Raw genomic sequence first — 25509 nt, forward strand, 5'->3', positions numbered from 1 at the left:
GAATTGATGGATTCAAGCAACTTATAACTAGGAATTGGATACAAAACCTCTTCAAGAGGAACAAATCTCTCAAGCATATAATTTTATCAAAAAAATAAGGAATAAAATGATAAAAGGTGCTATTTATAGTAAGGCCCAAAATCCAAGGAATAGGCCCACAAAATATAGTGCTTTGTTAACTCTATGGAATTCAGAAAAGACCTCCAGGGTCGAGCGAGGAAGATTATAGGATACGCGCGCTTCTTTTTGCGCTGAAGGGTGAAGCCAACACGTGGTTGTTGAGACTACTATCCAATTATATTCGTTCGTGGGCAGACCTTCTTAGACTATTTCTTCCCAGCGACCAAAACCAATGCTCTCAAGAAGGAAATCCAGGGGTGCACACAGGAGTAGGAGTATGATGAGACCCTGAGTCAATATTGGTCACGCTTCAAAGGGTTGTTGGATTCATGCCCGAACAACCACTTGGCTGATGCCAGAGTGTAAGGATTTGATGAACTCTTCGAGCGGAGGGGATTTCTCAAGGAAGCATGAGAGCGAGGCTAGAGAGATTTTAGGGAGAATTATTGATGCGAAGAAGGCGTATAATAATCCGCGCCCCACAATTCGCAAAAGGGGATCAGTTAATGTCGCAATACAGCAAGGAGAAGAAAACGTGGAGGCTCGGATCAACAAGCTCGAAAAGGCACTCTTGAGCGCTATAGAAAGGAGTAATCAACCTGCCCCACCAGTAAAGGTGAAAACGCTGGGTCTAGAGGAAGTATATCCGTATTATGGTCCGCTAGGGAAAGAAGATTACCGAGCCCAGGTAAATGCAGTGGGGAGCTGGAACCCAGGGAAGCAAAGGGATGCCCCGTGGAAGGACCACCCTAATTTCAGATGGACTGATGGTAACCATAATCCGCCACCCCAACCACAAAACACGAACTATTCCAACCCACCTGAGAATCAACCTAACTGGTCTAGCAGAAACCAGGAGGGACAGAACAACTGGGTAACCGGAATCAAAGCAACCAGTCTAACTGGCCCAACATAAACCAGAATAATCCAGCAAGTTCTTATGTTCCACCACACTAGAGAAGCTACACGGGCAGCAGCTCAAACCCTAAACCTAATCAACAAGGTAATCATGGATAGATCAATCATTACAGTACTAACCAGGGACCACCAGGGAACTTCCACCCCAATAAAGGACATGGATATAGCCACCACCAGGGGCCGAGCTCAGTCAGCAGAATCCTAGACAGTCGAAGGGTATCGACGAATTGGTGGGTGATTTGGTCAGCTCATGACTCAACTTTATTTTACCCAATCAATACACGCAAGTGTACGGGGTTATTGTAGCATTTAGCAAGCAAGAGTATATCGTATCTCACAGAGACAGTTAAGCCTAAACCTAAGTACCACGAACAAATTTCAACTACTATCCAGATAATCAGGAAATTTTTGGGTTTTGAAACTAGCAACTACCGAAAGCATGTAAATTCAGAGATTAAATTAAAGCACTTAAACAAGAAAGCAATTATGCAAGTTGTGTAAGATGATGGAGATATATGCATAATTCAGGGATCCGATGCATAACTCATAGTCTAACCCAATTGAAATAGATTTACCATTTAAAGTCTCCAGAATTGTTGAATTAATCACAATTTTAGATTAAACCCCCTCACAAGGTGATAAATCCGTAGATTATGTGTAATAATTGAAGTCCCCTTCTAATTCTTAGACCTAACTCCTAACAGTTTGATTAGATTAATGATCCCACTCATAATCTCAACTCTCCCGAGTTCTATTGAATTAAGGTGTGAAATATTCCTCTTTCAAGATTAATTATTTCATCTCCCGATTACTGAAAAAAAACCCTAACACTATCAATTGCTGATCAAGCAATTGATAGGAAAAAACACATGAATAATTCAAACAATCACAAGAGCAAGATAAAACGAAGTCAATTGGATTAAAACTATGAATCAATGCATCTTCACCAAGAATTCTACATGAAAAGATCAGCAATTGATAGGAAAAAACACATGAATAATTCAAACAATCACAAGAGCAAGATAAAACGAAGTCAATTGGATTAAAACTATGAATCAATGCATCTTCACCAAGAATTCTACATGAAAAGTTTAGCTACTCATGATCATGGAGAAAACCAAGTTTGACACAAAGTATTCCATAAAAAACATGAAATATAGATACTAAGAACTCTTTGAAGGGGTTGGCAGCGGAAGCGTGCATAAAAAAACCGATCACATGAATTTGATCTATTTAGCTGATTATTTAGACAAATTCTATTCGCATAATTTTCTCACGTATCATGCTCATAACTTGAATTATAATCATGCTTTAGATCAAACAATCCCTAAAACATGCATACTACTGAGTTAGCCAATTTACCCCGTTGATTCACTTAAGAATCGAAGATGGCTTGCGTCTTCTCCACGTGAAGATCTTCAGAACTCGACCTCGGATTTTCTGACTGGTGTCCCGGACTATAGACTGATATTTGTGTGGGCAAATCTCACCATGACTTAAATAACGAAGACAGAAATCTGCTCACGGAAGGAGAAGAATTTCGATCCTCTCTCAAATCTGAGGTGGACGAAATTTTGCTATAGAAAAAGTTGTATTTTCTGTCTCATTTATTCTCTTATTTATATTAAGTCACATATAGGGCCTAGTCAGGGATCTAAGGAAGAATTTGGACATGGCCTCACCCAATTAGTTTTTTACTAATTAAATTGAACCCACAATTTAATACAAGCTCATATTGGAATATTACAAGTAGCCACTACAGAAGTAATATTGCACTGCCTTTCCAAATCCGAAATTACAAGTATTCCGGGTTTCCTTTTATTTGTTTAATTCATTTCCCGCGCTTAAGATAGAAACATCAATTAATTAATTAATGTCTGCTATGGACTTAATTAATTAACATATTTTAATTAACAAGAGTGGACTTAGCAAGAAACTCTTATTTATTATTCATAGAGTAATCAAACTCCAACTAGCTAGGTTCTGAATAATAAAACCTTGTTTCGAGCTCCTCTTGTGGATGTTATCAAACGAGACTCTCCTCGTGCACGATTCAATATAATAGCAATCCTAGCACCGCCAGATAATGATCACCACTACACAATATACCTGGATCGTTGGGTGACGAAAAACCCACACCTTTGGTAAGTCAAAGTAGTAGATACTCAATATCGTATGCTCAATGCTAACGTACATTGATTAAGAAATTAATTATCAAGACCTCGTCTTTCAGTAGATAGCATAAAGACTTGTCTTGCTGTTAGATCCATTCAGTGCTATATCACACCAACGTCATCATATTTCAATAAGGCTTAGAAATAATCGGACAGACATTGCAACCTTTCACGATAGGTAGTCTACGCCTATCTAGGTTCTGAAATTCTTTTTTTTCTTTGTTCAGGACTGACCGCGTACCTTAAATTGAGCGCAGCCCACAATCGGTCTACTAAAACAAAGACTTAGACTTTGTTATGTTCACTTATACATTTAAATATGCAATAAACATCCATTAAATGTAAAACATAACAACATTACGACAAAAATAATCTGTTGCATTTATTGGAAAATAATAATTAGAGTTTTACAGTATTCAATCACTCGAAAGGTGATTTCTAGTATACAAACCCTAACACTCTTGTGGAACGAATCTATGGAATGAAACTTCAATCTTCCAATCTAGAGTCTTCAATCTTCAATTCTCTCTCAAAGGTGTTCTTGGGGTGTGTGTAGAGTGTGGTAGGCAGTATGTGTAGAATGAACCTTAACCCTAGCCTTTTTCTCCTTCAAAAATCGTGTTTTAGCAAAATTAATTCACCAAAATAGAGTACCCGGCCGGGTGCATTGATACACTGTAAATTCACCCGGCTGGGTGGTCATTTTCGACCCCTTTCTGACTCTCCAGCGCTGAATTTGAGACACCCGGCCGGGTGAATTTCCTGGACAGCGCAATGTTCATAAAACGACCATAACTTCTTCTACGGGACTCTGCTTGAGGCGTTAAAGATACCCACGCGAAGCTCTTTCGAAGAAGAAGAGAATGATATGCATTGGGGGCTGATTGGATTTCAAAATCTCCAGTAAAACTGTCTCAAACTAAGGCTGCTGCACATCGACATATTTTGTACCTTTTTTACACATTCTTAAAAAAATGATCAACATACCAATATAATAGAAAAGTAGATATAAACAAGCCTAATAATAGATGAAATATGATCAAATTCATACAAAACCACTCTCTAAAACCATGTAAATCCAAGTATGTCAACTCCCCCAAACTTACATAATTGCTAGTCCTCGAGCAAAGAGAAAAAGAACTAAAAGAAGACTTGGATTTAAAGGGGTCTAGACATCATCATCGTTTCATAGGGTATGAAATTAAAGAGCATATCAAAATACCAATTCTATCAAGTCAAGCTGTCGAGTGCGTTTCTACTACTAACTCGTATATCACCTTGGATTCATGCTCTCTCAAGATAGTGTATGTGTATCTCACTCTCAAAAGTGTATGTGTATGAAAATAATACTCTCAAATCAAACAAAAGTGAATAGTTTACCATATGCTTGCTCAACGTCTCACCTCTCATCTACTATGTTATGTTGTGACAATAAATCAAGGATCCGAAAGGTCTTTTCTTATGGTTGTAATGTGTCTCTTTAGACGGTAGGGAATATTAAGGCTAAAGTGGCTGAAAAGTATAAGAAGCACAAGTACCCACATATTAGAATTCCAACAAAAGATCATTTCCCAAAACAAATCTCAGATAAGTAAGACTTTGTCGAACTTCTTCCTCCCATCCGATCCCCACTTATTTAGAAACCAACCAATAACTTTTCTAGACTTCGTCTAGCTTATACCTCCAAATATTTTCTTGTTTTTTTCTCTAGACTTCGTCTAGCTTATACCTCCATTTTTTCCACATCTTAAAGATATCTTTTCTTACTATATTCTTCCAGCTCTCATTTTCCATAATTTATTACATGTAGAGTCTAGAATTCCCAACCTAATTGATTAGCTTGTCAAATATAAAGACTTAAGGCTAAAAATTGGCTAACAAAAGGTTATGAGTATGGTTAGTGTTTGGATAAAGATATGGCTAACAAAAATGGCCTAATGTCATCTCCTCTTCCTAAAATCACTTGTAGACTTAAGAAGACCAAGAGCAAGTTCTAGAAACATATAGCACGATTGATAATACATCACACATGAAAAGATTAAGGCATAATTCTCACTCGGGTAATAGCATGAATCAAGGCAAACAAGAAATTCGTTACTTATGCACCTATCACTCGGGTGGTCATTTTCAACCCCTTTCTAACTCTCCAACGGTGAATTTGAGACACACGGCCAGGTGAATTTACAGGGTAATAATTCACCCGGCCGCATGAGATTTCTGGACAGTGTAGTGTTCATAAAACTGCTATAACTTCTTCTACGGAACTCCAATTGGGACGTTTAAGATACCCACGTGAAGCTCTTTCGAAGACGAAGAGAATGATATGAATTGGGAGTTTATTGGACTTCAAAATCACCAGTAAAATTGTCTCAAACCAAGGCTGCTGCACATCAACATATTTTTTTACCTTTTTTCTACACATTCTTAACAAAATGGTCAACATACCAACATAATAGAGAAGTAGATATAAACACGCCTAATAATAGATGAAATATGATCAAATTCATACAAAAACACCTTCTAAAACCATGTAAAATCCAAGTATGTCAGCTCACAACAACACCTTCAGAACAACATGCAAACGAATAACGACGGGGTGCATAAGCTACAGGACGCCCAACAGGGACAAAAGGCGGCCATGGATATGTTTGCAAAACAACTTTCTTAGATAGCTACTTCCTTAAGTGAGATGCGTGGGAACGAAGGAAGAATCCCAGCTACTGTCAAGCCACCGAACAGGACAAACATCAACCAAATCCCAGCTACAGTCAAGCCACCGAACAGGACAAACAAGAACCAAATCACCTTGAGCTAGGACGAGAATACAAGGGACCAACAATGAAGATTAATGAAGGAGTACCTACTGTGGTAAGCGAGGAATGAGATAACCCGGTCTTGCAGAATGAAGATACTGAAACAGGGGAAGCGGAAACAGGGGATGGCATCTAGATCGATGACTTGAGGAAGCCACTACCCCAGATGGCTGAACCGTTCCCCCTAAGTCCATGAACTGAAGTGGAGAGTGAAAAAATAAGGATGGAAATTGAAGAGTCTTCCAAGGGAAATTCCAGCAACACGGTCAAGCAAGTTAAACCATTCCCTTATCGAGGGGAGGTCACGAAGAAGAAAAAAGATCCCGAGGATTTCATGGAAAATTTTGGCAAACTGGAGATCAAGCCACCATTCCTACAAGCTCTGAAATTACCTCTTTTCAGCAAGTTCATCAAGGAACTTTTGCTGGGAAGACCAAATCCGATGGGAAGATAGTGATCGGAGAGAGCGTTTTAGCGGTAATCCAAAAGAGGAGGATGCCATCAAAGCGGACCGACCCAGGCATGTTTACCTTGCCTATTACAATTGGAGATGTGAAAGTCGAGCATGTATGTGTGATCTAGGTACGTCTATCAATGTGTTGCCGCTTTCAATTTACCTTGCTCTGGCCGCCGTTCTCAAACCAGCAACACTCATCCATCTTCTCCCTCTCTCTCGACCAATTCCTTCCATCTCGTTTGTGTCCACCACCCGTATCAAAATGTCTAGGTAAGGAAGTCTAGAATTTTGTTCATCTGTTGAATTTCCTTTGTATTTAAAGTTGGTTCCATCGCTAAAGCAAATGAAAAGATACTTTTCTTTAATTTGTTGTGTTAATTAATTGATTTTCAGAGAAAAACTGTGAAGTGATTTTTTCCATGGTATATTTTTTTAAAAAAATAAACTTCTATAAAAATGAGGAAATTATTACAAATAAACTCCTCTAGAAAGGAGGAAATTAGCTTATGTCAAGAGGGCTCGAACTCAGCACCTCATACAATAATGTCTAAGCTCCTTGCCGCTAGGACAAAGGCTCTGGACCCATGGTATATCATGGTGATATAATTGCTAAAGACATTTGTCCGATGTAAATTAGGACATATTGAATGCTTGAGGATCTAGGATATGAATTTCGTGGGATCAAATATAACAAAGTATTAATAATATATATAATATTGTATTTTTAAAACTATTAAAATAATAAAATTTAACTAGTTCTATTTTTTATGGTACATTTCTAAGAGTTTTCATATCTAAAATTTACTCCTATAAAATTATTGAAGTAAAATCATGGTTTCAATAATTTAAATATTTATTTATAAATTTAAATTTAAATAATAATTTCTATGTTATTCATCAATAATATGAATAAAATAGAATTTAAGTAAAATTATGTGTTTTAAAATATTTTTTATAAATTTATATTTAGATATTTTTAAATAATATTTTCTTGGTTATTGTCAATAATTTGAATGAAATAGAATTACAATGGATTGGCCAATAAAAAAATTGAAAATTACGTATAGAATTAGAAGGGGAATGACCATTAAATAACAATAACAGTCAAACCAATTTACTTATTCAATTAAATCAGTCATTAACTTTTTAAGTGAGCCCTCGATTTGAAAAATAAGGGAAGAAACGGTTGTCTTCCTCGACTCATTTAGTGAGCCCTCGATTTGAAAAAAAGGAAGAACTCTGAACTTTTCTGCCTCCGGACTTCCCCATATTCCTCCTCTAGTCTTCACAACAAGTTTTCTTATTCCCCTCTTGTTTACCTTCAAATACTGAAGGATTCGGAGGAGGTGGACCTTCCGTGGGGTCGGAGGTCAAAGGTCGATTATTCAAGTTTTCCGGCAATGCTCGGTGGCTGGCGGTGGGGTCGGCTGACCCCACCTGGGTCCGTCAGTGATTATAGTCCGAGTAGAATGGAGAGTCAAGCCGCACCGAGAAGCCTCTCGCTAAACCTCCGCCGCCGTTCCTCTCAACAGCCACCGCGTCTTCAGGTAATCAGTTTGTATTTTCTTTTTTTTTCTTTGTATAGTTTAGATCAATTTGTTCATCATTTTGGGGTTTGTGTTTTAAATGGATTGATTACGTTTTTGCTTAGATTACATGGTTGAGGTCAGTGTGGCTGAGGGCTGCTGAATCCATAGTAGCATCACCTAATTTAGTATTGTTACATTGTGCATTTAGAGTTGATTTTGAGAAGAAGAAAGGTTGAGTTTGACCAATGAACACAACAAGATCCCCTCTTCTACTTGAAATTACTAAAATAAGGGGAGCATCTTTATCTAGATGAGTAGGGCTGTACCTAGTAGTGTTGCCTTGAGCATTTTCTCTGTGTTGGATAAAGTCCGTCCAATTTTGAGAAGTAAATGATTTTGTGCACTAATTTGTTAATCCTTGTTCGAATGAGTGTGGCTACTGGCTAAATTTTCCTAGTTTCTTTCTAAGCTCTCAGAGTGTGATCTGTTCGATTAGAAAATGGTTAGAAAATGGTATGTGCTTCTCCTTGGTGAAATCTGATTTTTTTCACCATCTTTCTGCATCGATAGATGTTTAGGCCAATCTGATCAAATTCTGGAATGCTTAATTACATAGCTAGTGAAATAACCACACCAGCCGGTGAATATGGATTACAAGACCTATTAATACACCAGTCAGTGAAAAGGTTGGGAAAATGAATTTATGCTGCTTCTAAACAAGACCAAGTGCATTTCTTATATTTCTGTCTTTTACTCTCTCTTTGATCTGTTTCTGGAAGAAAAGTTAATTAAGGCTTTCTTGTGACTTTTGTTTCACTGGTAGGTTTCATGATTTAGTTTAATTAAATTTGGAAGCCTTTATCAAGATTAAAGAAATACATAGGCCATGCATGTTTCCGTGTCATGTAATCATTGATGCATATCATGTCTGAAAAACATACGCACTTTTAACCAACTGGATGATGAAGTTCCTTCCAGTGTATACTAAGTAGGTCCTAAATGGTAAGGCCACATGATTTACAGTGTGGAGAGTTACAATGGTCTCTTGATATTTTCTCTGTGCTAAATGTGGATTTTGTTGATGTTTTTTTGGTTGAGTGGGATTTACTTATTAGAGCAATAATACTAGCAAATAACTGATAAAAATTTGTTCAAAGTGTTGTGTTAATTTAGTCCATTGTGTATGGGTTTGGAATTCATATTGTTTGGATTTTGTCCTTGTTGCATTGTAACTTTGTTTACATGCAGTCCAAACGATTGATGGGGAAATAGATAAACAAATTTCTGTTTGGAGAAAGCACAGAGCAGTGCTGTGCCACTTTTTCTTATGCTAGCCTTTATGCGCAAGGTCAAATGAGCTCTTTGTGCTAAGCCAGGCCACTTATCACATTCACAACGAGTTTATGAGGTGATTCTTTGACAAATTCTAGGACATCTAGTTGATTCACGTGGCCAGATATATAGTCTCTAGTTCATCTTTGTGATCTTTATTTGTATCTCATTTAATTTTGTCATTTTATTTGCAATATTTTCTATTTTCTAGGCCAGAATCGGTCCACCCACCCAGAGCTCAAATGCATTTCCACTTCTCCCCCCCCCCCCCCGCTTAGTCAGGAGGTGGATTTTCCAGGATATTTGCATCTCTACTTCTGACCAAATAGGTGGTAGCATTTACTCATCTGGCCTTGTTAGCATTGGAATTGGTGCTATGCCCCAGACACTGGAAATTGGCTCTGACGATATAGAACCTGTTGGATCCCAGATTCCCATACAAGGTTTGTTTAGTTTATGGTTTCTTTTGATTTTCGTATCATTTATTAATTATTAGTTGTTGTTTTCCTATGAGTAAACCCTGCGAGCAACAAAAACAAAAAGTAATCAAATTAGTAAAATTATGGTAATCGTTTTCAGTTCCTTCATCTCACAATTTCTATTGGTGATGGTCCACAAACTCTGAAAACAACATCATTCCTTCAGTCTCTCATGCTTTGGCCAGCTACTGATGGAACCTTCCAGTTACGCAAAAGTGAGTACATTCTGTTACATATCAGCCATTATTTGCTTGTGCACTTTTTTACCTGTGCATTTTATTCATGTAGGAACCTGGAAATGCTGCACATCCTGGGACAAAAGCCACTTATAACCTTTGGTGATGCATTAGATATGTACCATACCATCTCAGAGAAGGTATATATACTATGTGCCATAACTCTTTAAATGTCAGTTTCTTAAATCTAGTGCCCAAAAAATTGCCTCGCTTATGGTTGGACGGAGGGAGTACAAAATTACAAACTATAGTTATAGGTTTATTTTACTATTATCTAAGTTGGTATCCTCCAATATGTTGATGTCAACTGATTATGTGGTATTTTTTTTTCTAAAATGACATGGTGGATTGAGCCTAAAACTTTTAGAATGCTCACTTTTCCAACTCTTGATATGATTATGCGTTTTACCTAGACTTCAATTGAAGAATCCACATCAACATGGTATGAATGTTAGATAATGAGCTAATTACTTGTCTAAAGCTGCATTAGTTTGCATCATGGGCATTAGATTCCAATGTAGGTGAATTACTACTTATATAACTTGTTGCAAGCTTAAGCAGATTGTTCTTGCTTTGCTCAAAGTACGCACTAATTCTCCAATGATGCATTGTATAATTTCATATGCTGGCCTTGGTTTAGATGTGGGAATGATGTCAATCCTACATTGTATGTAAAATTAATGTTCAAAATGTATTTATTATTTTGTTAAGATTTATATGTTTTTCCTTGTTATTAGAATGAGTTGTTTGGATGATAAAACCTCATTTTCATATATTTCTACATATGTGTGCCTGCATTAGATAATGAAGCACTAGTATGAAAAGGTTACAAATTCTGTTGGATTCTTTATCTAGAACTTGTTGTCCAACATATTAGGTTGTATTTAAGTTGATACTTTTGAATATGCACTTACTTGTTACTTATGTTGTACTTCATTTCTTTATTTTTATTTATCAGCTGATTTATATAATTGAAATTGTTTGTTTTGTATTTGTTGTGTAGGAGTTGAGGAGCTAACTTCTAAAGGGGTTATTAGAGTAGACTTCATTTTTCTCAAGGGTTGATCTGCAAACTTAGTTGTTGCTTACTAACTTCTGGAGTCCTAGGTTTCCCATGCTTCAAATAAGTGATAACAGTGTTCTTTGTTGTCCGATTTCTTGAGCTAAGGAGAGAGAACTATTCCGGTTTTGAAAAATTAATTGAAAAAGTCATAGGGCCGATCGACTGAACGAGAGCTTTATGAGTTGCAATCTTGTTGATATTGGTGCATAAAAATGATTTAGGCAATAGGAATAAAAGCCTCATATCCAAATTATCACATGCCTGACCTTGCATAAACCCCTAGTGAGCCAGTTTGAGCCCAAAAGCCTAATTTCTTTGTTGAAAATTTTGAAGTCACTATATCAGCTTACCTATTATATCCATTTGTTGGCCTATATTTTCTTCCCTAGTCACCAAAATTAAAGTACTAGCACATCCTTGGGAGGGTATTATGGTGGTAACATAAAGATGGAAGTTTTGGACCATTCATTAGGTGGTATTCATTTGTACTGAGATACAAAGTGAGTGAAAAGCTGTCACTTCAAACGAAAATAGAATAAAAAGGCAGCCTTTCATGTGTAAAAAAAGCCAAGGCTAGGAAAAAAAAGAAAAAAGGCAGCCTTTCATGAGTAAAAAAAAAGCCAAGGCTAGAAAAAAAATATATAAAAAGGCAGCCTTTCATGTGTAAAAAAAAGCCAAGGCTAGAAAAAAATAAATAAAAAGGTAGCCTTTCTTGAGTAAAAAAAATCCAAGGCTAGAAAAAAAAATAAATAAAAGGCAGCCTTCTTGAGTAAAAAAAGGCAAGGCTAGAAAAAAATAAATAAAAAGGCAGCCTTCTTGTGTAAAAAAAAAAGCCAAGGCTAGAAAAAAATATCGAGCGAAAAATAGAAATGATAAAAGAATGCTCAAAAGAATAAGTTGACTTGGTTAGATGGTCACTTGGTTAGATGGTCGAAAAATCTCATGTTTGGAGTGTTGAGCTGTGAGAAATTTGTAAGCATTGACTGAGATGTGAAATATGTTGTGATGGATGTGCTAGTATTTTAAGAATGGTGGTAAGCTACTTAACCATATATTATCCCACCTTTACCAAAAGCCCCATTACAACCCAATGAATAAGACCTTTTCATTTATGCATCATATTGACTTGTGAGCGATGAATTTTGCTTGAATTTAGGAGAAAGATCTTATGTGCTTAAAATAAAGAATAGCCGGAAGAACTTCTCTTTAGGAATTAGTAACGATGGTTTGAGACTCCCAAGACACAACTCAAACTTATATTGAAGCATGGGATGCCTAGGTCTTAGGGAATTAGTTCGTGTACAATTCTTGTTCGAAAGTTTTACCCGCGAGTGAATTCACGGTCGACCTAATTTCCCTACTGATTCGTTGGCGTGACTTGAAGGAAAGGATTATCTAATATCTTCTGACTGTGCTTTATTGTCTAACTTGCTCGAGGGCTAGCAAGACTTAAGTTATGGGGGTGTTTGATGTGAGTGGGTAATTGTGTAACTTGTTCCTTGGAGTATACAATGGAATGGAGGGTAGCATATTACTGCTCCAAGTCAGTTTTGACCACTTCGATATTAAGTTGGTCTTGCTGTGTCCAAAATCTGAAGATCACGATACCAGGATGTGTGGTTAGTCATTCTCTTCGTTGTACATACATATAGATATAATTTTTTGTTTAGTTGTAGGAAGTGGAATGCATACAACAATTTATTATTTTTATTTCCTTGGATTCTTTCTACATGTTCTACTAAACCTGTAACCCTTTTCTTGTCTGTGTGTAGGAAAGAATTTCAATTTGAGTCAGATTAAAGAGCTGTGTGCCAATCCTATTGTATTTGAGAGGACTGAGATAATTTCTAGAGCAGTCATTTCAGCTGGTAACTAATGATAATATCCTTTGCATCAATGTCTTGATTTCCATAATAACTATTAAAACAAAAGAAGTGAGGCGATAAAGGCTTGTTTGCATCAACGAAATTAATTGGTTTTAATTAGAAATAACATGTGACCTTGCAGGAATCACAAACAGAGTTGACACCGATGAATGGAATCAATCCACTGATACACATCTTCCTCGATTGATAACCTCTCTGGAAATGTTGTGATACACCCAAAATTTTAATTATTATTCCAGCAGTTGTGTTTGTCTACGACAGTTTGATCAACCAGCAAGGGACCAAGTTTTCTATAGATTGCAAACTTGAGTTTGCTCGTACTGCTTGCTCATCTAAATTCTGCTGCTGGGCTGCAAGCAAAACTCGTTCCTTTGTTGAGAGCTCTACTTTACTGTTGATCAAGTTCCAGAGATGTCCACTGTTCTTCAATAACCATGTTCGAGCCTTGTTTCCATTCAATATACATCCAAAACATGTTATCCCAGCTAGCCATATTCTTTCCAAGTCTCTTTTCTCAGCCATCTTACAATCACTGCTCTTGAGGTAGCACTACAACTCCATCGTTTTGTAATCACAGTTTTCTTAGTGTGAAAAGCAATGGCTCGTTGAACACGATAATCCCTAATTTGAATAATTTTTATGTTTAGGGCAAATAAAATCAAACTCAGGGGAGAAAGCTTTGGTTCTGCTTTCGGATAGAAGTGTTAGTTCATCCTATTTTCCTCCTCTTCACATCTTTTGTTGCATTCTACAAGAACTTTGCACTTACTGTAAATTATCATTACAGGTAGTGACAGTTCCCACAGAAGACCTTCTACCAACTAATCCTCGGATACTTGACTAAGTTGATGATCTTCCACAACTAAGTTATTTGAGAGTTTAGTTCTGCACAATCTTCAATATAGATATTTACAAGATAATTTAAATGTAATTCTCTATTTTTTAGAACCTTTACATTTTGTTTGTTTTTACTGATTGCCTCTAATCTGAAATCATTTTCTTGTATTTGCTTTGGATAGAGAATGGCAGGCTCTGGATTTTTGTCCGTCAATCCATTTAAAAATGTCTAGCTATATGGGGATGATAAAGAAAGAAGCTTTTGGACACTCCTCATGCTTATGTTGTAGCTGATGCGGCATACAATGCAATGATAGCAGGTGCTATATAATACCTTAATTACCCGGAGAAATGATTGCCTTGTTAGCATATTGGTTTAGCAAGTTGCTAATTTTCACTTTTCGTTTTGCTATTTTTGATATTTGCAGATGAAGTAAGCCTGGCTATAATTATCAGGTTAGCTGCAGTTTTTGTTATGATATTCTTCCTTACAACATGCTGTAGTTTTCTTTGTAATAAATAGTGTTTGCGTGATTAACTTTATGTACCACTATTTGTTTGGTTCCTGGTTTGAAGTTTAAGCTGAAAAGGTTAAGAGAGTGGACGGAAGGGGCACAAAATGAGGAAATTGACTGATAAGAAAGGAGGGAGGTGCAAAAAAAAAGTAAAAAAAGAAAGAAAAAAAGAAAAAAAAGAAAGGAGGTGCAAAAAAGAAAAAAAAAGTAAGATGGAGATGCATGCAAAAATATAAGATAAAGCGTTGTTGGTGGAGATGGAATCAAGAACTGTTACAAGGGAGAAAAGGAGTTGATATAGGAGAGGAATGAGGCTGACATAGGGGGGAACAAGATGAGGAAGTTGCCTGATAAGAAAGAAGGAGATGCTAAAAATAAGAAAGAAAGAAAGAAGGAGGTGCACGCAAAGAAAGAAGATAAAGATCTGTTGGAGAGATGAAATCAACAACCTCATGAACTATTACAAGGGAGAAAAGGAGTTGAAGTAGGAGAGGAATAGGCTGACACAGTTCTGAACAGGCAAGGGAAGAAGAGAAAACTGCCCAGTCTAGGACATGCTCCAGATCCCATGACGTGCAGAAGCTGACCAACACAAGGTGACTCCCTTTCTTTTCTTTTATTCTTCTTTTTATTGGTTGGTCAGTGTTTTTAGTCTTCTTCCACACTAAGCCCAACTTGCAAGTACGTCCTTAGTGGGAGGAAGTGTTCATTATTGTCTTGCTTTTGTTTGTGTTTTTGTGTACATGTTTTAGTAGCAAGTCGGACATAGTGTACCTTCAAAGATGATTATTCGTGCTTTTGTTTGATGAGTTCAGTTTTTAACTACATGACTCCAGTTGAGTGATTTAAGGATGATGGAATATTGAGTTTAAGTTGGATGAAAGCTACATTACGTGAAATTTGAGCCTTGATGTAAAACACTCTACTTTATTCTGAGTGACTTTATTTTGCATGTATTCTTCATGAGGTATGGTCAATATGCAATAGGCATCGAGGGCAACTAGGATAACCATGTTTGAGCCTTGTTTCCATCCAATGTACATCCAACACATGTTATCCCAGCTAGCCATATTCTTGCCAAGTTTCTTTTCTCAGCCCTCTTACAATCACTGCTCTTGAGGTAGCACTACAACTCCATCGTTTTGTAATCATAGTTTTCTTAGTGTGAAAAGCAATGGCTCGTTGAACACGATAATCCCTAATTTGAATATTTTTTATGTTTAGGGCAAATAAAATCAAACTCAGGGGAGAAAGCTTTGGTTCTAGTTTCGGATAGAAGTGTTAGTTCATCTGATTTTCCACCTCTTCACATCTTTTGTTGCATTCTACAAGAACTTTGCACTTACAGCATTATCATTACAGGTAGTGACAGTTCCCACACAAGACCTTCTACCAACCAATCCTCGGATACTTTACTAAGTTGATGATCTTCCACAACTAAGTTATTTGAGCGAGCCTTTTGTTCTTCACAATCTTCAATATAGATATTTACAAGATAATTTAAATGTAATTCTCTATTCGAGAACCTTTTCATTTTGTTTGTTTGTACTGATTGCCTCTAATCTTAAACAATTTATTGTCTTTGCTATGCATAGAGAATGGCAGGCCCTATATTATTGTCAGTCAATCCATTTAAAATATCCAGTTATATGGGGATGATATAGCAAGTAGCTTGCTGATGCAACATGCAATGCAACGATAGCAGGTACTATATAATACCTTAAATACCTGGAGAAATGCTTGTCTTTTTAACATATTGGTTCGGCGACTTCCTAATTTTCTCATTCCATTTTGCTAACTTTTGATATTTACAGATGAAGTAAGCCAAGCTATAATTATCAGGTTAGCTGCAGTTTTTGTAATTATATTCTTCCTTTCTCTTTGCTGTAGCTTTGTTTATAATAAATAGTGTTTGTGTGATTAGATTTATTTGCTACCACTTGGTTTGGTACTCTGTTTAAGTTAAAGGTGAAATGGAAAGAGAGTGAATGGAGGGACAAAATGAGGATGTTGGCTGATAGAAAAGAAAGAGATGCAAGCAAAGAAAGAAGAAAAAGAGCTGTTGGAGAAGATGAAATCAGTAACCTCAAAAACCGTTACAGAGGATAAAAGGGTTGAAATAGGAGAGGAATGAGGCTGACACAGTTTTGGAGTTGCAAGGTAAGAAGAGAAATCAAGACATGCAAATGAGAATGTATACTTGACAAGGGAAAACTAGTGCCAGCATTGTGGAGTACCACTAGCTGACATCACATGATCTCTCATCTACTTATGAGGGCTTGCGATAGAGAATGCAGCTTGATTTTTTGGTATGATTGCTTTCATTTCATTATTTATTTTGAATTTTGAGCTCAAATGCTAAATGCTTATTGCCCTTTTAAAATAACCACGGGGTGTGGAAAGGTGTTCAGAATTTGTTGTAAGACGACTAAGATGTATGTTACCCTAAGTTATTGACCTTGCTTCCTCACATGCTAAAATGAGTATATGGGTATGTTATTTGTTATCATGGTAGGTGAATACTAAAATAATAGGGAGATGCAGGCTTGTGTATGAAAAGATATACTCCCTCCATCCCACTCTAAGTGACACTTTTCTTTTGTGGGATGTTCCCACTCTAACTAATACAATTCAAAAAATAGAAACATCACTCTCTACATTTTCCCTCTCTTTTCACTTTACTCAAAAAACAACACTACATGAAATCCCATGCCGAATACGACATGCTCCACTCAGAGTGGGACCGAGGGAGTAATACAATGTCTTTCTGGACCGGTGGGCTAAATAGAAGACCAAATCAAGCATAGTTTCTATAGAACGTTCTAATTTTTTTAGTATATTTCTTATATGTGCACAATTTATTAATTCCTGCATATTTTTGTCTCCTTAGGGAACCTTAGATTCTATCAGAATTTGAAAAGAAGACTAGAAACATGCCTTCGAGAAGCTTGCTGCCGTTTTGTGACTGAGAACATATCATTTCTTGTAACTGATAATCAAAAGCACATCAAGGTTGTTTCTGATGAAGGTATCTGCATGTTCTAATTCATTAATGCATTAATCAACTTAATGTTGATTGTTTTGATTTCAAATTGTGCATTAAATATTTTAGCATAACCCTTATGATATATGAATTTTGTTATTGGTTCTGATGAAACATATTTACAATCAAAAGAGTATGAGTTGGATGAAATTGACTGGAAAAGGATTTTGAAGACAACCAAGATTTTGTATGTCCTTTTGAGAAGGTAATCAGGGTTCTTATTTTTGTATAGTAGGGTTTTCCTTTATCACGCAGCATTTTGATTGACATAGTTCTATTTATGTCTATGGGTGGGATGAGGAGAAGGCCACTAAAGCCATTTTCTGTTAATCAGTAACACATTATCTACTAATTGTTATTTTATTTTTGTCTGACTTTTACTTGCATTAGTTGAATAGATATGTTTTTAGTATCGAACAAATTATGTCTCTTAACTTATGGTGTGCTTGATTAGACATGTATTGGATTCATACTTAACATTTGCTTGTAAACTTAAACATCACTTCAGTACTAACCGTTGGTTTATGGAACACTTTATCTTGGGTTATTTTTGAGCTTTAATTGTACAATGCCAATTTGGCCCACATCTGTAGAGGAGAGACTGTCTACAGAATCAGCCCTACCTCAATTCCTTGGAGAGGAAGTTTTCAATCCCCAAGTATAAAAGCAATGCTCTGCCCTAATTGAAGGGGACGAGCAACCGGTAAGGAAAATAAAAATCCTCCTTTTCCCTTTGAATCTGTGACAGTTACAATTAGTTATATTGAATTCATTTTCCACTTTTAAATACTTGCTAGCTAGTAGACAACAGAACAAAGCTTTGTCGATGTTTGCTTTTCTTTTCTCTACCAAAGAATGGTTGAGTTCTTTTGTCGCCATGTTGCTAAGATTCTGTTGTGATTGCTCCAATTTGTTAGTTTAGAATTTCTATAAGTTTGTTGAGAAGATCTATTGAATTTCCATGTTTCTGTATATTTTTATCAGCCTACCTATGATCTACTTGCATTACTCTCTATTTTAAGCACATTAGTTTAGAATTTTGCCAAGTTTCCTCTGCATTTTTTTACCCCTTTATATAATGTTTACTACATGAGTTCTTTTGGAAGTTTTTAAAGAGTTTGTATGCTCTTAGATTAAGTTGACTGATCTCCATTTTCTAGCCATGTTTGTGAAGTTTCCAGCCCATTGTCTTTCATGCTTCAACTTTTGTTTAATGTCCACAGTTTCCTAAATCATGATTTCCACTCTCTTTTGAATCCAAGTTTATTTAATTTAGGTTATATTCTGTCTTTCAGTGTTCTCTTTCAAGCTTTCCAAAAGCAGGATGGAAGTCTCGATTTCCCACACTTAGTTAGATTCAGTTTACGCTCTTATTCCTAGTTCTCATATTTAAAATTCTAGTTTCCCACATTAGTGTTTAGGTCCACTTTAATCCTTAAGGAAGTGGTGGCTTACACCAAACCTCGTGTAAGCAACTTCGTTGTTGTTGGGAATATGTAAGGTGCTAAAATATAGACCTGTAAGCATTCTTTTTAATGGTCAAGTTGAACCTTGAAAAGATATTATTTTTGTCTATTCTTAGTCATATTTTTCTGACATGGCTTTGCTATTTTGCGCACATCCAATGTTATGTTCTTCAATTATGAGCAATCCTTGAAAAGGTGAGTATGCATTTCAATATCAGTGAGTTTGTTCCCTAGTCTGCATATTTATGATTAACTGGAATTGACATTATTCCATATTTGACCGGTAAAGAATTGTTCAGTTGTTCCAAGGAGAGTGGCACTACCTCATTTTCCATAAGCTCTGCTCTGTTGTCCCTTCTGGTCCCCAAGGTTTGTACTCAGCTTTTCCCCAATTATTTAGTTTTCGACCTGTATCCAAGGAGAGTGGTCCTATCACATTTTCTGTAAGCGAATAAATTGCATATCCAAAGTAAGAGCGATCCCCATATGTGAAGGAAGTAGAAAGTTAGGGTTGCACCTGGATACAAAAGGTATTATACTACATCAAGATTATGTTTATGCTTACCTATTTATTTATCAATCTAAGTTAATTTCCCTATCTACTGGTGTTACAAATGCTACTTGCTTGACAGCCTTATAGTGAGCAAGACCCGATGCTTACAATGTCAGCGCAGAAGGTACGAGCGGGAAATGATGAGGTCACCAAATCTCTGACACTTGAACAAGTTCATAATTTCAAAGATCAATATTACTTGCATAATGCTTATTTTCAGGATGTTTTGATTGCTAAACCGTCACACTTATGGTATCTTGATTTTCCCTCATATTTAGGTAATTGACATAAGATATGCTCTACCATTGTTTATTTGTGTGAGCTTGTCCTACTGGCTTGTGGTGCAGATCAACATGTCAATTCCACGGGGAAAGATAACACGGAGTTAAGGTATACAATGATTGATATTTTCCTCAATATATATATAGTATGGTGTGATTTATTCCATTGTAAATAGTCTTTCTTTACCAACCCACTTTAATCAATCTTACTTGTAGTCTTTGAGTGCTTTTTACCACCAGAAGAACATCATTTTTTACATTTGTTACGCTGACGAGCGGCTCCAGAACCATTTCAATCAACATCTCATGAAAACTTGAGCAAGAACCAAGCATCACACATAAAAGTCTTTACAATTTATTTCCTTCTGTCTTCCTTCTCAAAATAGCGCCTGCAAGGATTACAATTTGTGAATTCATAAGTAAATTCTTCTGCCTTTATTATCTAAATGATTAATAAACTTAATGCTTACTTCTTTCCTTGCAAATTATGCATCAAATATTTTAGCATAAACATTCTAATATTGGAATTTTGCTATTGGTCCTGGTGAAACATATTTACAATCACAAGAGTATAAGTTATATAGAATAGACCGGAAAGGGTAGATTTTGAAGACAACCAGGATTGTGTGTGGGATCTGTGTTCTTATTGTGGTATAGTAGGATTGTCCTTTTCCGAGCAGCATTTTGCCTAGAATTTTGCTCTCAGCAACTCATTGTTAGTGTTGACATATGGTTTTAGAGTGGGCGCTCTAGGAATCTGAGTAAATAAAATCAAGCTCAGGGGGAGAAAGCTTTGGTTCTGTTCTTGGACAGAAGTGTTAGTTCATTTATTTTTTTCATCACTTCACTGGTTTTGTTGTATTCTACAAGAATTTTGCACTTACTGCATTAATACTATTGGTTGAAACAGTTCCCACAGAAGACCTTCTACCAGCCATTCAGAAGATACTTGACGAAGTTGATGATCATGCACAAGCAAAGTTATTTGAACAAGCCTTCAGTTCTTCACAGTCTTCAGCATAGATGTTTACAATTACTTGCATATACCTTAGTTTGTTCTCTTTGTTTGAGGGAAAGCATACTTCCAGTGTGAGGAGGTTTGGTGAGCCATATTTGTGACACTTTATCTTGGGTTATTTTGAGCTTTAATTGTACAAATACCAACATAATTCTCTGAAACTTGTGTAGCAAATGGAGGAAAATGAATTCACGGGAAAATGGAGTTTGGAAATAACAGAAAAATGCTGCAAAAATGAGCTAAAAGGGAAAAAATGGGAGTGCTAATAGAAGAATGGTTGAATTCTATCGTTGCTTGTTGCTAAGATTCTGTTGTGATTGCTCCAATTAGTTAGTTTAGAATTTCTGAAAGTTTGTTGAGAAGCTCTATTGAATTCCATGTTACTGTATATTTTTCTAGCCTACCTATGATCTACTTGCATTGCTCTCTGTTTTAACCACATTAGTTTAGAATTTGCTAAGTTTCCTGTGAATGTATTTACCCCTTCATATGATGTTTATTACATACTTCTTTTCGAAGTTAATGAAATCAATTTCTATGCTCTTAGATTAAGTTGACTGGTCTCTATTTTCTAGCAATTTCATTGCCGCTGGGAATATGTGTGGTGCTAAAATATAGACATGTAATCATTCTTTTTATGGTCAAATTGAACCTTGAAAAGATATTATTTTTGTCTATTCTTAGTTATAATTTTTTGACATGGCTTTGCCATTTTGCACACATCCAATGTCAAATTCATCAATTATGAGCAGTCCTTCAAAAGGTCAGTATGCTTATCAAAATCAGTGAGTTTTTTCCCTAGTCTTTATGATTGACTGGAATTGACATTATTTCATATTTGACCTGTAAAGAATTGTACAGGTTCCATGAAGTGTGGTCCTATCACATTTTCTATAAGCTCTACTTTGTGTCCTTTTTGGTCTCCAAGGTTTGTACTAAGCTTTTCCCCAATTATTTAGTTTTCGACATGTAAATGTACCTTTTTATCCTACATAAATGAAGATTATGGGAATAGTTCAAATACTTTTGGACGTGGATTACTCTGATATACTTTTTTCTATTATTATATCCGTGGCATACAAAAATCTTTTTTATCAGCTTGTATCATTTTTACTTAATAGTTGTTGGTGTTTCATTGTTAAGAACCTATTTTCTTTAAAACATACCAAAGCATGAATGTAACATATATTGTTGATGATGCATAAGTCATTGCACTTTTATCTTAATAAAAAAATCATTTATTGCCTAAAACACATGTATAGCTTTTCTGGAAAAGATTATAACCGGAAGCCCATGATTATATTTTTCAGGTAGGCTGAGGTTAAGAAGTGCTTCTGAACGCAACTATCTCAATCCGAGTGAATATTTTCAGATCCCAAACATTGATAATGAACAAAAGCTTCACAATCTTATGGTCAATGACAGGCCTTGAATATGCACTGTATGGTTAGCTACACTCATTTGTGTTTGTCGTACTCAGTCATTATTCAAGCACCCAACCACTTTTGTGTCTGGAGAGGTTTGAATCTTTAGTGAAGAAACTGATCTTTTTACTGAACTTTCTAATCTTTTTTAGCATATTTATTAATTATAGCATATGTTTCCACCCCTTAAGTAGCCTTAGATTCTATAAAGATGACCAGGAACGCCTCAAAATGCTTGCTACAGTTTTGTGGCTGGGAAACAAAAGCACATCGAGGTTTTTCCTGATGAAGGTAAATGCAATTCTTTTTCCCAATCCTTTGTAATTAGTCCTCATCTTTTCAAAACTTCAGTTTTTGTTGTGTATTATATGGGAGATAATTAGTTACATTGAAGGGAAATTCTCATTGGGGGTCTACTATGGGAAGTTGTAATTGTACTAGAGGATTTGCTAGCATATCTAATTTTTCTTTTATATAAAGTCGCGTAACAGAATAAGGCAGTGCAGCTGCGACAGCTGCAACATATCAGATTAGGTTAGATAGCGTATTAGGGCAGCGGTGGTGCGACAACGACATAGCAAATTCAAATTAGGAGAAGCGAATAAATTGCATAACCAAAGTAAGACAGATTCCCATATGTGTAGGGGGAGTAGAAAGCTAGGGCAACACCTAGATACAAAAGATATTCTATAACATTAAGATTATGTTTATGCTTACCTTTTTTATTTAACAATCTAAATTAATTCTGTGTTACAAATGCAGCTTGCTTGACGGGCTGTAATGAGCAAGATCTAGTGCTTACAATGTGAAAGTACGAGCGGGATCCGTGCCATTTGAACAAGTTAATTTTTTGTGTGTGCGTGCAGTGTAAATTTTGTGTATGAGTATTTAGTGTGTGTATTTCGTGTGTATAGCTCATGTATATTGTGTATAGTGTGTGGAGTTTGTTTGTCTTGTGTATAGTGTGTTTTCAGTGTACGTATTATGTGTATTTTGTGTATAGTGTGGCTAGTATAGTGTTTGTATTTTGTGTATATGTCACTGCAGCGTGTGTATTTTGTTTGTGTGTGTTGTATGTGTATAAGGTGTGCAGTATATTGTGTGTGTGTGTTTATAAGGTGTGGAATATGTATGTTCTTTATGTGTATTTTGTGTATAGTGTGTCTTTTTTATTATGTTTATAGTGTGTGTAGTACATAGTGGATGTATTTGTGTGTTTTATGTGTAATGTGTTCGGGGTGTGTTTAAATTGTGTATATTTTATGTATAGTGTAGTGTGTGTATAATGTGGAATGTGTGAATTTGTTGTGTGTGTATAAAGTGTGTGTGAAAAATGTGTTTATTTTGTTATTAGTGTTTATTTTATGTATGGTGTGTATTGTGCATTGTGCATTGTGTATTGTGTATTGTGTATTGTGTATTGTGTATTTTGTGTAGTGTAAGTGTATCTTTTTTTTATAGTCTGTGTATTATGCAGATTTTATTTAGTGTTCTATAGTGCGTGTGCATTGTGTATTTTATATAGTAGTGTTTATGTGTGTGTTCAGTGCGTGTATATCGTGTATAGTTGGTGTATTTGTGTGTTTTATGTGTAATGTAATTTATATGTGGTGTAGTGTGTGTATAATGTGCAATATGTGAATTTGTAGTGTGCGTATAAAGTGTGTGTGTGTAAAATGGTATTTATTTTTTGTATTGGTGTTTATTTATGTATGTTGTGTGTTATGCATCGTGCATTGTGTATTGTGCATTGTGTAGTGTATCTTTTTTATAGTATGTGTATTATGTGGATTTTATGTATTTTTTTATAGTGTGTGCATTGTGTATTATGTGTGTGTAAAGTGAGTGTATATTGTGTATAATCAGTGTATTTGTGTGTTTTATGTGTAATGCATCCAGTGTGTGTTTAAAATGTGTGTATATTTTATGTATAGTGTAGTGTGTGTATAATGTGCAATATTTGTATGTAAAGTGGGTGAGCAAAATATGTTTATTTTTGTATTGGTGTTTATTTTTTGTATGGTATGTATTGTGTATTGTGTATTGTGCATTGTGCATTTTGAATTTTGTATTTTGTATTTTGTGTAGTGTAAGTGTACGCGTGTGTATTATGTGGATTTTATGTAGAGTTCTATAGTGCTTGTGCATTGTGTATTTTGTATAGTAGTGTTTCTGTGTGTACAGTGCATGTATATTGGGTATAGTGGGTGTATTTGTGAGTTGTATGTGCAATGCATCCGGCGTGTGTGTTTTATGTAGGGTGTATGCAGGATGGGTATTTTTGTGCATAGTATATGTAAAGTGTGCTAGCACACTATTTGAACTTTGTGTATATAGTGGGTATCATGTGCAATGTTACATACATAGTGTATGAAGTGTGTATTTTATGCCGTGTGTAGATGTGAAGTGTGTGTATGCGTTTGAAATATATTTATTTTGTGTATAGTGTATGTTTTGTTTAGTGTGTGCAGTGTGAGTATTGTGTGTATTTTTGTGAATAGTATGTATTTAGCGTGGTGTATGTGGTTATATTTTTTGTATGTGTGTGCAGTGTGTATTTTATGTACGTGTGTTTGTAGTTCATGTATTTTGTGTATAGTGTGTGTTTTGTTTAGTGTATGCAGTGTGTTTATATTTTTTGTATATAGTATGTGTTTATATTTTTTGTGTAGTGTTGTGTGAATTTGTACTGTGTGTGTAAAATGTCATTATTTTTTGTATTGGTGTTTATTTTATGTATGTTGTGCATTGTGTATTTTATATTTTGTATTGTGTAGTGTATGTGTATTTTTTTATAGTATGTGTATTATGTGGATTTTATGTAGTTTTCTATAGTGTATTTCTATGTGTAGAGCATGCATATTATGTTTAATGTGCTTGCATGTATCTTGTGCATAGTGTGTTTATAGTTTGTATGTATATCGTGTATAATGTTTAAATTGCATGCATTTTGTGTAGTGTGCAGAGTGGGTAGTTTATGTTACTATGGTTATTTTGTGTTTGTTTTTGTTTTTGTTTTGTATATAGTGTATATTGTGTGTGACTAATACACGGTTTGTATTTTTGTATTTTATGTACACGTGTGCAATTTATAAGGGATGTAGTATGTATTTTATCCGTGTTTATAAGGTATGCAGTATGTTTCCTTCATGTGTATGTCTGTTTTGTATAGTGTGTGTAGTGCATTGTCCATATTTTGTGTATTGTGTGCAAATGTATTGTATACACTGTGGTGTGTAGTTGTGTTTGAAGTGTATGTATTTTGTTTCTATTCAGTGTTTAGCGTGTGAAATATGTATAATGTGTATACTTTGTGCATAGTATGTGGGGTATGTGTAGACTTTATGTAGACAGTGTGTAGCGTG

At 35.6% G+C, this 25509-nt stretch overlaps 1 protein-coding gene and 1 long non-coding RNA gene across 8 annotated transcripts in view; both read left to right on the forward strand.

The window, feature by feature from the left end:
• LOC121747695 overlaps nt 1-23008 on the forward strand; it is a 47194-nt gene extending 24186 nt beyond the window's left edge. Inside the window, exons 9-24 of one of the 7 annotated variants that reach the window (XR_006039296.1) lie at nt 13655-13710; nt 13795-13934; nt 14027-14164; nt 14273-14300; nt 14421-14955; nt 15584-15639; nt 15722-15865; nt 15955-16064; nt 16174-16201; nt 16284-16668; nt 17250-19566; nt 19700-19811; nt 20613-21648; nt 22031-22239; nt 22339-22435; nt 22907-23008. This is a non-coding gene — a long non-coding RNA (uncharacterized LOC121747695). Of the gene's footprint in view, nt 1-13654; nt 13711-13794; nt 13935-14026; nt 14165-14272; nt 14301-14420; nt 14956-15583; nt 15640-15721; nt 15866-15954; nt 16065-16173; nt 16202-16283; nt 16669-17249; nt 19567-19699; nt 19812-20612; nt 21649-22030; nt 22574-22906 lie in introns of those variants that run through there. The other 6 variants (XR_006039295.1, XR_006039298.1, XR_006039297.1 and 3 more) reach the window with 6 other exon arrangements.
• LOC121747690 lies at nt 7646-11848 on the forward strand. The gene is made up of 5 exons (XM_042141793.1): nt 7646-8029; nt 9555-9786; nt 10008-10037; nt 10111-10198; nt 11062-11848. Exons 1-4 carry the CDS (start codon nt 7883-7885, stop codon nt 10152-10154), a joined length of 453 nt encoding a protein of 150 aa, XP_041997727.1. The 5' UTR covers nt 7646-7882; the 3' UTR covers nt 10155-10198; nt 11062-11848.
• Nucleotides 23009-25509: the final 2501 nt, after the last annotated feature.

Source organism: Salvia splendens, chromosome 9 (genome assembly GCF_004379255.2).
Source record: "Salvia splendens isolate huo1 chromosome 9, SspV2, whole genome shotgun sequence".
Classification (NCBI taxonomy): Eukaryota; Viridiplantae; Streptophyta; class Magnoliopsida; order Lamiales; family Lamiaceae; genus Salvia; species Salvia splendens.

What these genes read in the sequence shown, in the direction of transcription:
- LOC121747690 (XM_042141793.1), top strand. Translation starts at nt 7,883, where the DNA reads ATGCTCGGTGGCTGGCGGTGGGGTCGGCTGACCCCACCTGGGTCCGTC. An exon ending in AACAGCCACCGCGTCTTCAG is followed by an intron (nt 8,030 to 9,554) that starts GTAATCAGTTTG and finishes TCTATTTTCTAG; the next exon opens with GCCAGAATCGGTCCACCCAC. An exon ending in ATCCCAGATTCCCATACAAG is followed by an intron (nt 9,787 to 10,007) that starts GTTTGTTTAGTT and finishes TGCTTTGGCCAG; the next exon opens with CTACTGATGGAACCTTCCAG.